The sequence below is a fragment of the Anopheles maculipalpis genome, chromosome 3RL (assembly GCF_943734695.1).
Source record: "Anopheles maculipalpis chromosome 3RL, idAnoMacuDA_375_x, whole genome shotgun sequence".
NCBI lineage: Eukaryota > Metazoa > Arthropoda > Insecta > Diptera > Culicidae > Anopheles > Anopheles maculipalpis.
In genome coordinates this window covers 86,942,981-86,960,317 of record NC_064872.1, presented here as the reverse complement: position 1 = coordinate 86,960,317, position 17,337 = coordinate 86,942,981, and the positions used below count along the sequence as shown (strand labels likewise).

Here is a 17,337-nt window from a genome sequence, read left to right as displayed (position 1 = left end):
TAGTTTACAAACTATGTATTAAGTTACTGTACGCGCAATAAGCTTCAGTCGTTCTGTAAACCATTTTGATCTAACGCAAAATCTTACACTACTACACTGTTTTTTTGCTAGGATAATGTTTGCCTAATGTTAAAAACAAAACATCACATACAATTCATCGCTTCTTTTGTAAATGCTTTCTACGGTGCCCCACAAGCATTGAATAAAAGGTGTTTAAAATCTGCTTTCTATACACTTTAATTTTGTAAATGGCATAGAAAAGGCGCATACTTTAAAAAAAGTTGCGAAATGCATTAGCTTAAAAAAACACAAATTAAGTATATGTACATTTCGGCAATGCAAAGTGACTGGAATAATATCTGCTAGGAACAGTAATGGCCGCTGCTCCGCAACTGGACCACTGGGCTGTGCTCAGATCCGTGCGCTACCACCAGCAGCACATTAGCTCGTGGACAGAATAATATTAACTTAGTGATGAATAACAACGAATTAAAAACAAACAAACAATACAACTCTCAACAACTCTACCTCCACACCCACCGGAGGGTGCTGTAATCCTATCTGTGGCCTGTTTAACGTAAAGGGTCGAGAAAAGGGAGCACACCCTTGACCGCCTGGAATGACTATCGCTCGCGGCGTTTAAGTATGTCGAACAGTACGTCCTGCGTACCATTTTCCTCCTGCTCACTATCGTCCGACAGGTAGTTCCGGTTTTCCACCACCAGATGGTCCGAATCGTCCGCATCGCGCGTATCATTGACTAGCAGCGGCCTGTACTGGCCACCTTTGTATCGAGCTCCAGCACTACCGCCAGTGCCTACTCCGCCGATACCACCACCGCCACTACTGGTGCCACCGTTACCGAACTTTAGTACACCATTTTTACTGCTGCCCAACGCACCGGACTGGTGCATATCGTCGTCCTCATCGTCGTGATCCTCGATGTAGCCACCGGCAGACTTATCCAGCGACGATAACGAAGATTTGGACGATTCGTCGCGGTACGTTAGGAATTTGTGGACCACGTGGCAACAGATGCCGCCCAGACACATGACCAACCCAAGCACGTTTACGGTGCTGAGATGCTCGTCGTTCAGCTCGACAGCAAGTACCAGTTGACAAATTTCCTTTAAGTACACAGTAAGATTTTAATTAGAGAGGAGCTTCATGTTACATTTTGAAATTATTATAATTTGCTTTCAGTCAATAGACCGCTCGTTTTTAAAACGTCATTTAAACCCGTGCTTGGCAAACGGCACAGGCCAGGCTCTGGTCATCAGTTCAAAAAGTGAATTAAAAATAAATTCAATTCGGATCCCGGATACCAGCCTCAGGGACAACAGGACACTTAAGAAATTGACAAAGACTTTTGAACAGTTTTACAATAAAAATGGTAAAATATTATTAGCCAACTAAATGTTACTCAAATAGAAGTTTGAAAAAATCGATTCAAAATTTATTTAAAATTAGGACAATAGGAAAGGTAACTTTGTATAACGGGTATATACGATTTTGACCGTTTGTGAGAACAATTGTTATAAAAAAGCTATTGCAAAAATTAAAAAGTTATTCACCCATATATGTTGCACTGTTTTTGTGACGCACTCACAGCATATGGCAACCTCTGCTCTAATTACCTTGGTCGCTTCTTGGCCTGTCAAAATAACAACGCTTTCCCGGCATACACAAAAACACCACGAACGAGAACGGTCTTTTTCGGTGCCGCATAAACAATTCCGCATAAACCAGCAAGTACCATCCGCCACAATGCAGAATAACGTTAAAAACATATTCGACAGCTTCAACGATTATCTTGTAAAGGAGCAAGAGTTGCGTACGGTAAGTGCACACGAAACAGACAAATCTGGTGAGCGGTTTTTGCTGCATGTGTAAACAATGCTACCGTTTCCGGCTTCCCTTCTCGTTCCAGGAAATACGTGACATCGTTCGCGACATTGATCAGGCAGCGAAGGAAGCGGCCATCGTGCTGCAAATTATACACAGCAGTATGACCGGAGTACCGGAGGCCTGTGCTAAAGCACGCACTATATTCGATACCTGCCGCGAAAACTATGGGAAGCTGGCGGCACTCATACCGGCCGGACAGTACTACCGGTATCACGACCATTGGCACTACATGACGCAGCGTATCGTGTTTCTAATCGCACTCACGATTTATCTCGAGAAAGGATTTCTCGTTAATCGAGAAACGGCGGCCGAAATTCTTGGACGTAAGTGTTAAGTGCAGTTTTTTTTTATTTGCCACGCTTATTTTGTAGCTTATCGGCATTTTCTCTACATTCTGCTTTTCAGTAACTATTGACCAAAAGCAAGGATTCCATCTCGATATTGAGGATTACCTAGTGGGCATTCTACAACTCGCTTCGGAGCTGGTAAGTATCCCGAATCTAGCTAAAGGGCTTTACTCGACTGGAGACACATTAATCTAATGTAAATCTTCTATCAGAGCCGCTATGCCGTCAACTCCGTCATTTTGGGTGACTACGAACGGCCGCTCATGATCTCAAAGTTTGTTGCCGACCTCAACTCAGGCTTCCGGCTGTTGAATCTCAAGAATGATGGACTTCGTAAGCGCTTCGATGCGCTCAAGTACGACGTGAAGAAGATTGAGGAAATCGTGTACGACATAAGCATCAGAGGATTGCGTACCGAAACGGCAGCTGTGGCACCATCGGCTGCTTCCGCCGAACCGTCGTCCGTAGAGGAAGCGAAACAAACATAAGCGGGCACATTTTTCATGCCTCCCTGAATGTAACACAACGATTTTCAACAATAATTTACATCTTTTTTTCCCCGGGTGTGCACACTAAACGCGGCACACAACCATATTCCAGAGTTTAACTTTTTGTTAGCAAGTACAAAGCGCGGCATTTGAAATAAAAGAATATTTTGTACGGTATAGGTACAACGAAGCACAGCAAAACTTACCTTAAATATGCCCGCTACCGACAGCGTAAGACTAGAGGTGTTGGTGAGCACCATAAATTCGCTCACCTCCATGGCGAACGCGATGAACGCACCGATAGAAATTTTTAACCACATATCGACCACAATGCTCGATGGCAGCTGCTGTACCATCTGGAACCCTTCCACTAGCTTACGTCCTGTGAATGGGGGAACGGTTCGTAGATGAGAAGAAGGGGGGGAAAATAAAATCCCTGCCGAAAAGCGGACGCACCTTCAAATCCAATCGTAAACGGCAGTACAGACAGTATCATCCACGGTTGCATGTGAAATATCATATCGATCGGATTGTGCAGACCGAGCTTCGACTTTTGCATGATGAGTTGAGCAAACGTCCAGCGGATACCGCTCGAGAGGGATGCAAACAGCAGGAAGGAGAATCCGAGCGCATCAAACTGGGTCGACTTGTACGTGAACATGAAGAGACCGCCCGAGATCATAACGACGATCGCCGCCAGAGACCAACTCTGTAATGAAAAAATGGACCGATTTACTAATAGGCCAGGGTTTGTGTGTCGCAAGTGAATGAACTTACCTTCTTCTCAAGCTTCAGCAGTATGGCAAATATCAATATGAAGACGATGGTTGTCGATTTGGTCATAGTGTACCTAAAGAAGCATAAAGCATGATTCATCTATAGTAACCATTGCTTGTAAAAATGCAAATATACCAGTGTAAGGAAGGTCATTGAAACGAAGGTTAAAAAACCATCCACTTACAGTGATATTTTCACCAGCTCAAGACCCCAGTTGGAGAAGCTAATATCGATCCCGCTGGCCAACCCAGTGGGCAGAATTTTCCGCACGGACGTTCGCCAATCGAGCAGGATGCGTGGTTTCCGCGTTACGCACCGCAACACAGCCCGGACGACGGCCGACAGCATCAGTTTAATCACCAAATGGTACAGTACCACAAACAGTGGTAGCTTAAAGTGTTGCAACAGATGCCGCTGATAGAAGGTAAGTCCGATCGAAAGTGAAAAGTAGCATACGATCAGCACGAGGGTTAGGACGATCCGGTTGGTGAATCCGCTTTTCGTTTTGGTGCGTACATCACCATCGCCGTAGGGCTTACTGCCACCGGGTGCCGTTGCGACGATGTACTGACTCGGGCGGTGTCCGTAGCTGGAGTGATGATTGTTACTTTGGTGGTACTGCAAGGCATCCTGTTGCCGATGTTCGGAACTTCCTCGCCGGTTTGTTTCAAGCTCAATTTCTTCCTCCGGGATACCTTCCTGATCGATCGTTTGCTTTACTCGTTCATACTTGATGTTGACCATGGTGCTTCTTGTCTCTACTAGTGGAATTATACAGTTGTTGGAGGTTGCTGACCCGTTCAAAACTGACCAACAACGTGGTTAATAATTGGCTCTGTATCTTTTACTAGGTTATATTAATGATATTAAGTGCTTAGGTAGCTATCACAGCAAACTTGTCGTGCTTGTGGCGTTCGAATACTGTGCGTGTTTCCTGCCTGTTTGAACGTTCCTATGGAAACGAAAAAAGGGTAAACTCTCGGTTAGCATATCCCGGAACGGTACGAAATCAAAACCTGCCACGTTTCTCAACCAGTTTTCCTCGCGGTCAATCTGAAGGACAATATTCCACACCATATGTTAGCCTTCGCCAAGCAAAATCGTCTCATTCGTCATACCGGAAGAGGACACAAAACCACGAATAGCAGTGCAGCAACCGGTCCGCGCCGTCACCAACTTACCGTCAATTTAGTTTAATCTCATTCAACAACCTTATCGCAGCCGGGAGGCGTCTTATCGCGGGAATTTCATGTACCGCACCCCGTAATACTAATTACCCATCTGGTGCGCCACCGTCGTGCCACCGCTGCAGTTCGCATTAGCTAAGCCCGTTTAAAAAAAATCTACTGACAGCACAATTATGGCCAAAATCCGTTGTCGTTGCAAATGGAATGCCTATTTCCACCCATAAACACGCACACACTTTTTGATCCTTCTATGCTGGAGCAATTACATTGTAGCTATCGATTTAAAAAACAAGTTGTGTGTTGCTTTGCACACGGGAATGTTTTGGTTGTGCGTGGATGAAGCGATTTTCCCACCCCAGCTGGCCAACGCGCACTAGAAGCAAAGCAAAAAAGCTCCAGCAGACTGCTGACGTCTGACAAACTGTCAAACCATTCTCCAAAATAGCAGGGGGACTGCATCAAACGCTCGCCGAATTCAATTCACTACGAATGAGTTTTTGCTATTTGCTTTTTTCTTCTACATTTTGTAGAAATTCTGTGGCAAAAGAAAATAAATGAACTGAAAGTAACTCGACAAGGTCCGTCCTAAAGCTTCTATTCAAAAATGCTACCGCACAAAGTTTTATTGCATACACAAATTTACTTATCAGACAACAGCATGCGGGATTAAAAGGACTTTACGGGATCCGGGATTTGATATTTTGAAATCAAAGATCCGAAAGTTGGTTTTCGAAAGTAGTGTAAATCATTGGTCAGTAGTTTCTTCTGTAAAGAACTTGATCGTATAACGATTTTATGAGCTTATTGCGTTACATTGTCTTAATAGCGTTATTTTAAAAGTTCCACTTTTCTTGCGAATCATCTACCCAGATGATTCACTTTTCCGGCGTTCCAGTATCACAGTCTTCACAGGAGGATGGCGGTTGCTCCTCTTCGCTTAACCTATCGGCGGTTACATTTAATTGTTCCGCACCATTTGGTCGAAAGTACTGTTCAGTCTTGAACACCGGCACCGGCTCATACATCCCGTTCGCGTTCCGGTTCGTTTGCCGTTCGGTGGGTTTCGGTTTGCCAAAAATGTTCAACGATTTCAACAGCACGTTTATCGTTTTGTCCGGAATGTCTAGCTCTTCCTCCGCAATCTGCACCTGCTTCTCAACCGCATCCAGATTCCGACCTACCATCTGGACGAACTGTTCTAGCTTATCAATACGATCGCATAGCAGGTCCAGCTCGGGATGTAGCGCCAAAAGTTTTGGTACGTTCTGGGTAAGTGCAACACCTGATTCGGCTTTTACGAGCTCAAGCAGATTTTCAAACTCTTCTAGTCGCAACATCATCCGATCGATCCCCACTGTGATGGGTTTTAGCTGTAAAAAACAAAATGGGTCGAGCATTGAAAGGGTTACGACATGAAATCGAGCTGAAAGAAGTCATACCTCCTGATCCAGATTGGACGCTTTGAAGTAGCCAGAGTAATCGTGTGCCAATTCTTCTGCCATCTCTAGCACTTGATGCTGGTGTAATGTCTGTTGAATGCTGTTGAATTGGGGATCTCTATAGAATCATAACTTTTTAGAGTTTTATTTCAAACTGATCGCTTTCCAGTGAGTCGCAAATTCTCCGTATCGTGGTTCGCTGTTTTGATATGATGTGTTTTGTTTACGCAGATGTTTATTTTTTCTATTTATCTACATGACATTTCATTTGGGTTTACAACCATGGGTTGACTTTTGCTTGTTTACCTCAATCGCCGGTGGGGGAAGGTAGGTTGCCGGCTAATTTGGTCAGCGCTACAAAACGATCTGCTTCGTATGATTTCTTATGAGTAAGGAATAATTAATGCGTTCATAAAACATTTTGCTATCTCAATAACATCCCAGCAAATGGAGAAGGACCACAAGTGCACAAGCTGCGATAACCGTTGTAGAAAAAGTTTATTACGAAAATGAAAATGCATGAAGAAAGAAGGAACCATTTTATGATTGCTTCGACTTTGCTTCCTCTCGCTGCAGGGCGCGTTGCTTTGCCTTTTCGTACAGCGGCATCAACTGCCCATTCTCCGCCAGCGCCTTAAGCAACTCCACAATAAATGGCAGATAGTTGTGCTTGCGGCGAATGTTCTCCGTCTTGTATTGCTTGCGCTTGGCCGCCTCATCATCGATCAGCATTTTCAGATGATTGATTTTATCCTGCTTCGCGTCCGTTTCCATCTCGCTTTCATCGGAATTCAGCAGCTCATCGATCTGCCGCTGATAAATAAGCTGCCGGTCGGACACGATCGCCATCAGATTAAAGTGGATTTCCCCTTTGTTGTACTTTAGCATGCGCTTCTCGATAATCGGACGCACCACCTTCAGCCAATCTTGTCCGGGACCAACGGCTCCGTGATCAATCGGACCCTCCTTCAGCCCATCCAGTTCATACAGCCGCCCATCCACTGGCACGTAACCGACGAAATGGAACACATCTTCCTTGCCAGAACTCTTGTTGTCCAGCTCGAAAAGCGTCTGCCGGGCAAACGAATTGTGCACGGTTCGGATCTGGCTGGCATTGCTAAGCGCGAGACCCTTATTGTACGCGTCAAAGGTACAGGCAAACTCTTTAAAATCGGTCAGCGTAGCACCAAGACTAATGTCCGAATGGGACGCGTTTAGCAGAATACTTAGGATGGCTTGTGTAGCGCAAGCATTGTTGATCACCTGCTTGGCGAAAAAGATTTTCTCCAACCGACTGTCCTGTACGATGGATCCGGCCGGTTCATCATCCTTTACCCACTTGAACAGAAACACCAGTCCGTGCACTGGCCTGCAAACGAGAAGATGCAAAGAAATGCTCGTTAAACCAGTTGGAAAAGGGGAACTCGTGGGACACACTTACTCTAGATCTTTAAAGCTGTCTTCATCCAAACTCCACAGTTCTTCTACCTGAACACCATCAACTCCTGAAATGTGTAGCAATATTGTGTTACTACTATAAACGAGCCTTTACTGGACAATTGTTACTTCTCCGAACAAGGTGCCGAACTTACCAAATTCTTTAATGAGTTCTGTGAATACTCCGGGATCACTTTCTATCAAACACCATTCTCCTGCGCTGTCTGCCATTGGTACTAGTTCTAGTAGTATATTACTGCTCAGAGTTATGCGTAACTGATGCGATCGAGACCTGGCCGCCTGTACTATTCGAGGTTGCAAATTAAAATTACAGGACGCTTTTGCTACGCAATCTGATTTGCCATTTTTTGACACATTCTATTCCAAACGCACACAAGATCACAGCAGGAGTCACGATGGTCAAATTAGGACATGACAAACTTCTATTTTATCATATTTGTTCACACCTTACCCAATTTGAATTCAATTGATTCATATTTGACTCCCTTATCATCAAATCAATCCAGTTTTGCATTGTAATGATCATTTTTCATAAAATAATATTAAAACAATATTATTTTACACATGCTTGGCAACCCGGATGGAGACAGCATCCCTGACAGCTAGGTGTCAAGTGTCAAAATGATGCGCGTTGGGAATTGCTGCTAGGCGTACAGGTACCTGTGATGCCCTCGTAAAAACGACACGAGACGCATCCGAGACAACGAACTAATTTTCCGGCTGGTAGCGCAGTTTTCTCGCAAACACAGTGCGTCCGACAAGGAAAGCATTTTCGCACCCGCAGTCTCGCGTACCAGAATCGGCAGTGTAAACGGTACCTAGCTTCGCTTGCCAAATGAATAGCAAATTTCCCCTTTCGGATATCACTTTTGTGATGCTTCCTCTCTTCCGAGTTCTAGACAATTGCTAATAATACCTTTGATCGCAAAATTTTCCTCCGTATCGTGATAATCGCATTTTCCGTGATAATTAGGACCGTCGCAAGGTAGTGGGTTGTGCGAAAGCCGTAGTGGAACTGTGTGTGCGTGTCTGTCTGCGAAGGGAGCGGCGATGAAAAACGAACCCGCACGCAACACCGTACCGCAGCAGGCGGAGCGTTGATGCGTTGGTCTGGCGTTGGTTGTTGGTGTTGATTTTTTTCTTCTCCCCACTGTTTCTTTATTGGATAAAGTTGGGCCAATGGTTGCAGGCGGCGAGGTCGATGGTATATATGAGTGCTTTGTGAAAAGAAAAGTGTTCGGTGATATCTTTAGAGTGACGCATACATGCCGCAAAACGGCAACATTAGCATCAATCCGGTCGCGCTTTGCTTTGGACAGCTAAGGCGCGAGCTGGTACCACTGTACCAGCTTTTCGGATTGCTGGTAAGCACAGAAGCAGTAGCAGCATCAATACCGGTCAGACTGTAGATTTGCAAAGACGGACCAAGGATGGTTGTTTCGAAGGAAGGTAAACGCCGGCGTAAAGTGTCCGCCATTGCACAAGCCGGTGGCGGTAGCACCAATCCATCTCCCGGTAGCAGTGGAGCTAACGGTCCCATCACTACCGTAGCAGCAGAACGCGATCTTTCACCGCCGGAAATCCCGAAGCGGTATGGGCAATTATTTTTTCAGGTTTGTGTCAGTTCAGAGTGTTCATGCTGTCCTTTGCCATTTTCAGCCCGAAGGTGCACGCACAGCGAAAATTTGCCCAGGGACAGGGTACAGCTTCCTCGTCTTACCTTAGCTACTCTTCGGCACCTCCAACACCTGGGAAAGATGGAGCAAATCGAGCATCTCACTCGGGAACCGGCAATGGAACAACACCGACCGTGCCCGGTAGTGGGACCGGCTCGGAAGCTAATCCGGCTCAGGTACCGGAGCTGCTACCCAACATGCGACCCAACACGGAAGATTTCCTTACCTTCCTGTGCTTCCGTGGCACGCCGGTATTACCACCTGCGTTGGATTTTTTCAACAAAACCAACTCCACCGCTGACAACAGTGGTAGCAGCAGCGGTGGGAGAAATGCTTCCACGCCAAGCGGTTCGTCCAGTTCAAAGCTAAAATCACAACAATCGAAAACAGCCGCGTCTTCAACGTCGACGAAGGAATTGCCAGCAAAAACCACTGCGCCTAGTGCCAACTCCACGAAAGCTGCCGAACTAAAGCAGGACAATGCCACTAAACCCGTGCTGCAGGAACCGAAAGTTCAGCCTGAAAAGCAGGCCACACCAACCACTCCAGCTTCTGTGGCAGCTGCTCCCGTTACCACTTACATCCCGTTTGCTGTGCGCAAACGTGCCGAGCAACATCCGGCACCGGCTGAGACACGATCCGATCGGAAACGTAACCAGGATAAGATGCAGGCACTTCGCAAGAAGTATCACGATCAGCGAGTGGCTAAGCTTAGAGCAACGACCCAGGGTCAGCGGCAAAGCGGACGTGTGAATGTGGCAATAGCAACTCGCTCTTCAGCTGTCTCTTCCAAATCGGTTCAAGATGAGCAACAAGGATATGAAGATGAAGACGAAGAGGATGCGGATAGCGGCTCGGAAGATGATCCGATCGATGAAGATAAAGCGGAACGCGAAGAGGTACCACGGAATAAAAAACCTTTAACCGAAGAGCCAATCGAAGTTGGCAAGCGGAAAAGTGGTCTACGAAGCAGTGGAGCCGCATCTCACGCCTCAAGTCCGCCACACGTCGAATGTGCCAAAGGATCACCGGCTAAGATTGCGCGCAATGCAAAGCGTGATTCTTGTTCCAAACAGGCTGCAAACAATCACGAAGAGATCGGCAAAGAATCGTCAACGAAAACAAACGCCGAAAGTAAAGCACCCAACAACAAGCCGACTAAAGGTTCTTCCCCTCCGGATACGCTAGTGGTAGAAGGGCCCAAAGTGAGTGGAACGCGCGGTACAAGCGCCAGCAGTTCGTCAAAGAAATCAGTCAAAGAAACGGCGAAAAATTCACCCACACAACAGCATCAGCCTGCGACGAGTGTTTCCGATCAGGACGGGAAAGAAAAACGGACCACAAGACTGTCCGCGCTGAGAAATCCTCCACCGGTAGCAACCGTATCGGACACGACAAAAACTGCGAAAGACAAACGAAAACAGCAATCGCAGCAGGAGCGGGTTGATTTTTCATCCGACGATGATGAACCATTATCGCGCACTACGGTGCCAGAAAAACGATCCTCGGATACGGTGGAACTCGGCAAAACAACACGCTCCGGTAGAAGCCGCAAGTCGGAACCGGTAGCAACTACGCAGGAGAAAGATCCGGACGAAATGCCGGATAAAAAGACTCGCCGATCGGAATCGGTCGTTAGTCGACGTTCGGACATTAGTTCGCGAAAGTCCGAGATGCGTGAGATGAGTGCGGTAACGAAGAAGGTTGAGGAACCCTCAAAACCACAGCTACAGCGAGGTCGCAAAAGGAAAGAACCGACCCAGGAATCACAACCACCCGTCTCGGTCAATGCGCCGAAAGAGGATGAATCAAAAGAGGTTGAGGAACCATCGAGTGTGGATCGCAAACAGTCGAGTGCGGCAAGTGCGAGAAAAGGCAAACGAGAAACACCTGCACCGGATACCGTCACCACTACTGCCCGGGACAGCACCCTATCGCCGGAGGTGGAGGAAAAGAGACCGAAAACGGCCTCCTCAACACCGGTCGAATCGCTCAGTACATCACGCCCATCACGTAAAACGAAGGAGGCGGCCACGTTGTACATGGAACTGATCGGCCGCAAGCTTAATCACGACGACAGATCGGACGATGATGCATCCTCGCTGGACAGTCTCGAGCTGCCGAACGTACGAAAGTTGGAACGGATGGAGAACGAGCTGAAAGCGAACGCGGGCAAGACACGAGACGCGGCACGGCAGCAAGCAGCAGTCGGCAAGGGAAGCAAAGCGAAAAACAAAACTGGCGGTGACGGCACAAAAGTGAATGAAAAAAGCTTTAGCGATTCGGATGAAGAACCGTTGGCGAGTAAGTTTCAGCGCAAACAGGCACAGCAGCAGCAACAAACGGCACGCCGACAGCCGGTAAAAGCGAAAGCAACGGTTGCTGCCAAAACGACACCGCAAAGTGGTCGTAGAACTAACGCGAAGAAAGCGAACATCGCAAATGATCGTGAGGAACAATCATCACCCGAGAAGAACGAGAAGGACTCTGTAGAAAAGGCATCAAAAGGTGAGGAAATGGTGGCAAAAAAGGGAACGACGACAACGACGATCGCCACCACTGTGTGCCCAACAGCCGGCACAATTGCCAAACAAAACGGCACAATGGAATCGAACGTACCGAGTCTAGCAGCAACGAAAACTCCAACAAAAATGAACCCAAACAGTGCGTTTAACAGTCCGCTCGAATCTCCGGTCCTTTCGTCGGATCATCTGAAAAGTCCTACCACTTCCGAGGGCCAGAACAACGTATCGCGGCTGTTGAACAAATCTCTGGACAATACGCAGCTGTCAACTACGGTCGAACCGGCCGAAAGCCCGATCAAGATACCGCAAATGCTAAACATCCCGACCGTAATACCGACGACCTTTCTGCAGGTTGCAAGTAGTCCAACGTCAACGGCGGCTCCATTTACTCGTGCCATAAAATCGACTCTAGGAACCAGCTCCGGCACTGGCGATGGTGGAGGGTCTTATTTACCGCTGAATAAGTCGACCGCCGGGACAATTTCGGCAAACGTGTCCCAGCAACCGGCAGACACCAGTAGTAGTATGCCTTTCAACCGTTCCAGCGCCACAACGGGAGTGGTCGGTGGTGTCGGTGCAGTCCCGAAAGGCGATTTTACTCTTCCGCTGGATGATACCGATTTCTTAAAAGGATTCGAAAAAGCTGCCGCCGCCGCCACCGCCGATCCGAATGTGTCCGGCGATAAACCATCGGCCCATTCCTCGCTGCTCGGCAATTTGCTTCCAAGCAAGGAGGAATCGGAAAAAATCTTTGGCATTGCTAGCGTCAGTTTGGCGCAAAGTTCCGGTCCGCTTGATACGAAGTGTACGCTCGGGAAGTGTGGTTCCGTCCACAAACCACCGCTGGGGCCACCGGTTCTAACGGAATCATTGCTCGGGGGCAATCTTTCTCCACGCGATCGCCGAAAAGCGAAGGTTAACATGACGCACGAGCAGATTCAGAAATGGATTTACGAATCGTCCTGGTCACCGATCGAGGACGATCTGAAAGACGATGATTTGGAGTTGGTTGAGCCGGGTGCTCGTACACCTCCAGCACCGCCACCACCGGTTGCGGTGACAGCGGCGGCGACGATTTCGACGGCGCCATCCTCTGTTCAGCAAATGATCAGCAACACCACTACTACTGCTACTGCTACACAACCACCTACAGCGGTCGCCAGTTCCGGGTGGGCTGCAATGATGGCGGCAGTTGCAACGTCGACACCACTCAGTACGCCAACTGTTGCCGAACGGACGAATGCACCAGGGGGAGCATCTACAGTAGCGGTGGACAAGAAGGACATTGTGTCGCATTCGGTGCAAGAGATAAAACCCGTAACAAACAACGAGAAAGACAGTAATACAGTGGGGAAATCCGAAGTGCAACCGGTGAATAAGGAAGTTCCGGCTAGTTCCACACCAACCAGCAGCAAACAGCGGGAAGTAAAAGAGCAACGAAAATCGAAAGCAGATACAGCGACAACGGCGGTGGCCCCTGCTGTAACGTCCACCACTCCGCGTACTGCAGCTACAACCCCTACAGCAACATCAGGCGAACGGAAGCCCATTTATCGGAATACAACTGGCCGTACACCGGTCTATAAACAGGAAGTCCTTTCTATCAAACAATCTCCCTCGGCACAAAGCTCACAAGCGGCTGGGCAACACGTGCAAGTTTCGACAGGCTCTACGAAACTTGCGGTCCAAGGAGCGTCGTCCTCATCGACTCAGGCAAGCAACAAGTTCGGCGCCTTTTCGCCTGTCAACGAACCGAGCGTATATTCGTTCGATAAGGAGGAAGATTTTATGCCCGTAGCGACCGTTCCGTTCCGCAGGCAGCACGGGGGAGCAACAACTGCTGCAACAGGTGCTGTAGCAGGACGGCGAGAGTCTTCTATTGAACCTGCCAGCGGAGGAAATAGTAAGCGCGAAGAGGAGAGGAATAATGCATTCCAGAAACCAGCGCCAGGCGTCTCGGTGGTGGCTGTTCCGAAAATGAATTCCGATGAGAAGAGCAAACCGATCGATTCCGTTGGCGAGAAGGAGAATGTAGAGAAGAAGGACGAGGCGGCGAATTTGGTGAAGCAGGAAACTAGCGACACGGAACCGGATACTTCTGGTACTGGCGTTGGTGTTGGTGGACAAACGTTTTACATTCCACTGCAAGGTCCGACCACTGGAGGAGGTGCTGGTGGCGGTGCTACAGGTGGAGGATCTGGTGGTAGTGGTGGTGGTGGTGGGAGTGGTGGTTCAGCGGGAAAAGCGGCTGATTCACTCATTCAAGGTGTAGCAGTCAAGCTTGGCACCGAAGGTCCCGACGGTCCCAATCAGCGTGTCATAATGCATGCAAAGCTTGTGACGAAGGCTGAGATGGGTTCGAATCCGACCACGCTGCCCGATTCGATGAACGTGCAGGAGTTGGTCAAAAGTCTAACGGCACAGGGCGGAGCGGCTGTCGCACTGGGAAAAGAGGGTCTAGCTAAGCTGCTTCCCATCGGATTGTTACAATCACGCTTTAAATCCACCATTGCTACCACAACGGAACAACCGGTAGCTTCAACGGATACTGCACGCACACCAACGCAAGAAGATCGTGGAGCCAGTGTCGAACCGATGTCACGCGGATTGTCACGTATCGCGTCCAATTCTTCGCTCTCATCTCAGCGCTCGAAACCAACTGGGAAAACAGCCGCAAAAGGAGGAACCGGAGGAGGAGGTCGTGCAGGAGGCGGTGGCACTGGTGGTAGTAATGAAGCTATCGCTACACCCCAACCGGATAACAATACCGTTTTCCCGCGCCGAGACGATCCGGCCCAGATGGTGGAAGCCCCAATCTTCAAACCAACCGAAAAAGAGTTCCACGATCCGATGGAGTACATTGAGCGGATCGCACCGATCGCTTCCCGATTCGGCATCTGTCGCATCATTCCACCGGCCAGTTTCAAGCCGGAATGTCGCATCGCGGACGATATGCGCTTCATGGCGTACAACCAATACGTCCACAAGATGCTACACCGGTGGGGACCAAGCGCGAAAGAGTACGCCGCCATCAAGAAGTATCTGGCGACGCAGAGCATCAATCTTCAATCGCCCCCGGTGATCGGAGGAATGGAAGTGGATCTACCCCGGCTCTACCACACCGTGCAGGAGCTCGGCGGTCTGAAGGAGGTGATCGAGAAGAAAAAGTGGGCACGCGTCTCGGAGGACATGTGCATACCGAAAGCGGCACACGATCGTGTCTCCAAGCTGGACGATATCTACTGCAAGTATCTGCTGCCGTACGATACACTCTCGCCCGCCGAACGGCAGAAGCTCTTCGACGAGGTGGAAGCGGATTGGGCCAAGCGGGAAGCAAAGGCACGCCGTAACGCGGACAAGGGTGTCGGCTCGGAGATCCGGAACAGTGGCGATTCGGATGAGGATGATTCGAACGATGATGGTGAGGAGGAGGACGAAGATGAGGATGAAGACGAATGCTCCATGGAGTGTATTGTGAAGGGACGCAGTATGCCGTTGAATCAATTCTTCCGAATCGCACGCAACACCATGTCCCTGTGGTTCCGAAACAGTGAACCTTCGGTGGCGGAAATTGAGGCGGAATATTGGCGCCACGTTGCGGTACGCGATAGTCACGTGTGTGTGCACTCCGGATCGATTGATTCGAGTGCATTCGGATATGGATTCCCCAGTCCCAAGGTGAAGGGTTCGTCGTGTGCAAAACATCCATGGAATTTGAAAGTGCTAACGAACAACAGTGGTTCGATTCTACGTTCGCTTGGGCCCGTTATGGGCATTACAATTCCAACGCTGCACGTAGGCATGTTGTTCAGTGCATGCTGCTGGTACCGTGATCCACATGGACTGCCCTGGATCGAGTATCTGCATACGGGTGCGAATAAGATCTGGTACGGTGTGCCGGATGATCAGAATTCCAATTTCCGCTCGGCGCTAACCGTGCTGGTGCCAACGCACTGTCAGAACAAAACGATATGGTTACCGTGTGACACGGCGATGGTACCACCGCACATGCTGACCGATCGGAGTGTTTCGCTGTGCCGCACCGAACAGCAACCGGGACAGTTTGTGGTGGTATTTCCGCGCGCGTACACGTCGAGCTTGTGCACCGGGTATGCGGTTTCGGAGAGTGTGTACTTCGCGACCAACAGCTGGCTCGACACGGCGAAGGAAGATTTTCGGGTAATTTTTTTTTTAACTCAGTTTCAAACCACGTGACGTTTGAGATTTTAGTTTGTAAATTTCTATTAATTGTCTATTTTGTTTTTTTGCAGGACATACAGGAAAGCTGCGAACCGACCATGTTCTCTGTGGAGCAGCTGCTGTTTGCTATCGCGAACGATCAGCGCAGCAATCACGATACGCTCGTACAAGCGTATCCGATGATCGTCGATATATACGAAAAGGAGAAACAACATCGACAAACTTTAAAGGTAATGAAACGAATCACGAGACATTTATTTGGTTATCGCTTTTTCAGGCAAATTCATCGCTCTTTTCCTCTTTACTCTCCTCACAGGAACAAGGCGTAACGAAATCGGAACGAATCGAATCAAAAAAGAAGAGCGCATCGCTCGACGAGTTTGAGTGCGAACGATGCCGGGCCAATCTATACCTTTCGTTGGTAAAGGTAAAGGTGAGCATTAGCGACGATGATGATGATGAGGATGCTGACAATACGACGACCGATGAGGAGGAACGCATCTACTGTCTAAAGCACGCCGTAAAGCATTTAGCTGACGGTGGGCTGCAGACGAAAAACGTTCGACTGGCGTACACCTACTCGCTCGAGGATATTGAGGAGTTGCTGAAGAAGCTGCAGGATCGTATCGCCAACAAGAAATCATCGAAATCGAGTGCCGGCAGTAGTGTTGGTGGTGGTGGAGGAGGTGGTGGCGGTGGTGGTGGTGGCAGTGGACGAGGTAAGTCTTCCCTCCATCTAGCGTCAACGTCTTCTCAGTCGTCATCGTCGTATCAGGGTCCGAGTCACAGTAAGTTTGCCGGGATGGCAACAATGTTGAAGTAAGATTCATTGGGCCAAATGCCCTTGGAACCCTTTCGAAAATCCCATTGGTAAAATACCAATCAATTTCCGGTATAATCACTGAATGGAACATGTCACCCAAGAAGTCACCAAAAGATAAAGGTTTCCATATTTAGAATTGTTCATTTATTTCCTATGTAAAGTTGACCTTCGTTCGAGACTCATCGTTGTAAGCATATCAAGCATCAATGAAGGACATATGGCAATATGAAAGCAGATCTAGCAGCATCAAGTCCAGAGTATTAGTTACAGTGTAAATTTAACATCAATTTCTACTTCCTTTTTGCAGTTTCTCTTCGACGAGCGACAGTATTATTACCTTACGTCCATACAATCGATTAGCATTTTACTATATTCTCTGGATGTTTGTGTACGCTCTCGTATGGTAGGGATATTATCTGCTGAGGCAAAATAGAAATGAAATAATCAATGTAGATATGTGGGCCAGCTTGCAATGACGACGCGAATGGTTAATGCTTTTTTTTTTTGTA

The 17,337-nt window shown here is 48.2% G+C and overlaps 8 protein-coding genes across 8 annotated transcripts in view; 4 read left to right on the top strand and 4 right to left on the bottom strand.

The window, feature by feature from the left end:
* Nucleotides 1-17,337, bottom strand: part of LOC126562004 (motile sperm domain-containing protein 2-like) — a 332,954-nt gene that overhangs the window by 41,827 nt on the left and 273,790 nt on the right. The window lies entirely within an intron of this gene.
* The window catches only part of LOC126561706 (transcription factor 25), a 140,948-nt gene that overhangs the window by 109,611 nt on the left and 14,000 nt on the right, over nt 1-17,337 (top strand). The window lies entirely within an intron of this gene.
* Nucleotides 1-17,337, top strand: part of LOC126562725 (protein lifeguard 1-like) — a 195,583-nt gene that overhangs the window by 178,189 nt on the left and 57 nt on the right. The window lies entirely within an intron of this gene.
* Nucleotides 561-4,264, bottom strand: LOC126562043 (solute carrier family 35 member C2). The gene is made up of 5 exons (XM_050218454.1): nt 3,705-4,264; nt 3,521-3,593; nt 3,200-3,452; nt 2,950-3,125; nt 561-1,127 (listed from the first exon to the last, which is right to left on the bottom strand). Exons 1-5 carry the CDS (start codon nt 4,262-4,264, stop codon nt 624-626), a joined length of 1,566 nt encoding a protein of 521 aa, XP_050074411.1. The 3' UTR covers nt 561-623.
* Nucleotides 1,751-2,743, top strand: LOC126562894 (translin). Its single transcript, XM_050219493.1, has 4 exons — nt 1,751-1,839; nt 1,931-2,231; nt 2,314-2,393; nt 2,468-2,743. The coding sequence occupies exons 1-4, from the start codon at nt 1,768-1,770 to the stop codon at nt 2,741-2,743; spliced, it is 729 nt and encodes a 242-aa protein (XP_050075450.1). The 5' UTR covers nt 1,751-1,767.
* Nucleotides 5,583-6,209, bottom strand: LOC126563093 (biogenesis of lysosome-related organelles complex 1 subunit 4). The gene is made up of 2 exons (XM_050219708.1): nt 6,147-6,209; nt 5,583-6,077 (listed from the first exon to the last, which is right to left on the bottom strand). Exons 1-2 carry the CDS (start codon nt 6,207-6,209, stop codon nt 5,583-5,585), a joined length of 558 nt encoding a protein of 185 aa, XP_050075665.1.
* LOC126562611 (ubiquitin carboxyl-terminal hydrolase isozyme L5) lies at nt 6,626-7,820 on the bottom strand. Its single transcript, XM_050219161.1, has 3 exons — nt 7,739-7,820; nt 7,588-7,651; nt 6,626-7,515 (listed from the first exon to the last, which is right to left on the bottom strand). The coding sequence occupies exons 1-3, from the start codon at nt 7,812-7,814 to the stop codon at nt 6,687-6,689; spliced, it is 969 nt and encodes a 322-aa protein (XP_050075118.1). The 5' UTR covers nt 7,815-7,820; the 3' UTR covers nt 6,626-6,686.
* On the top strand, nt 9,029-16,828 carry LOC126561258 (mucin-19). The gene is made up of 4 exons (XM_050217222.1): nt 9,029-9,195; nt 9,264-15,984; nt 16,077-16,235; nt 16,322-16,828. Exons 1-4 carry the CDS (start codon nt 9,035-9,037, stop codon nt 16,826-16,828), a joined length of 7,548 nt encoding a protein of 2,515 aa, XP_050073179.1. The 5' UTR covers nt 9,029-9,034.